General features: G+C 58.2%; 1 protein-coding gene across 1 annotated transcript in view; it reads left to right on the top strand.

Annotated features, from left to right (window-relative positions):
* Window positions 1-420: 420 nt before the first annotated feature.
* The window catches only part of EMH_0030040 (uncharacterized protein), a gene marked incomplete at both ends in the record, with an annotated part of 2,102 nt that continues 1,769 nt past the window's right edge, over window positions 421-753 (top strand). Inside the window, 2 exons of the mRNA XM_013494371.1 lie at window positions 421-445; window positions 694-739. Coding sequence (XP_013349825.1) covers window positions 421-445; window positions 694-739 — 71 coding nt within the window. The remainder of the gene's footprint in view (window positions 446-693; window positions 740-753) is intronic.

The following is a 753-nucleotide window of genomic DNA, read 5'->3' as shown; positions in this document are numbered from 1 at the left end:
ACTTGGTTTGAGTAAGTGGGAGGCGTGTTGCGGGGAGTTGGTTGTGGCGTTGGGCTGGACGAGTGGTTGTGACGTTGCGGGTACCTTGTGTGTTCAGCCAGAGCCAGTGCGTCTCAGGGAAGTAGCGCGTGGGGAGTGGTTTTGTGGGTTGGTGACTGTGTAGGGCCTGGGCGTGGGAGGATGTATTGACGATATTTGTGCAGGTATCAGGCTGCTGTGCTGTGGGGTGAAGCGTGTGTTCGCGTGTCGGTTACTTTTGGGTATGTACGGGACCGACAGAAGTCGTGCGGTATCGCGGATTGGGGTGCGACAAAGTGCTGCAGCTGCGTCGAGCCCGTTGCAGTGTGGAGTGTGTTTTATTTGGAGGGAGGGGGCATTGGTTTGTGTCTGTAGAGGGGCTTGGTGAGAGTTGTGTGTGAGATGTTGTGCTTGTGGCGGTTGGTTGGTGAGCGGGAGCAGGGACGGGCAGTGTTGAGGAGCAATGGGGATCGTACGAACTACACCTCTGCAGGCAGACGGTCGTGCACGGGGCAGAAGGGGAATGGGGTCGGGTTTTGTGACTAGGGTATTTTGAGTGGATGGTTCCGGCTCAGAGCACGTGGTTTGAGTGAGCGGGAAGCGTGTTGCGGGGAGGTGGTTGTGGCGTTGGGCTGGACGCGTGGTTGTGACGTTGCGGGTACCTTGTGTGTTCAGCCAGAGCCAGTGCGTCTCAGGGAAGCAGCGCGTGGGGAGTGGTTTTGTGGGTTGGTGACG

The sequence above is a fragment of the Eimeria mitis genome, genomic scaffold, assembly GCF_000499745.2.
Source record: "Eimeria mitis Houghton genomic scaffold, Emh_scaff1120, whole genome shotgun sequence".
NCBI lineage: Eukaryota > Apicomplexa > Conoidasida > Eucoccidiorida > Eimeriidae > Eimeria > Eimeria mitis.
Note: the sequence above shows the minus strand (reverse complement) of the source record. Positions and strands in the feature narration are given on the sequence as shown.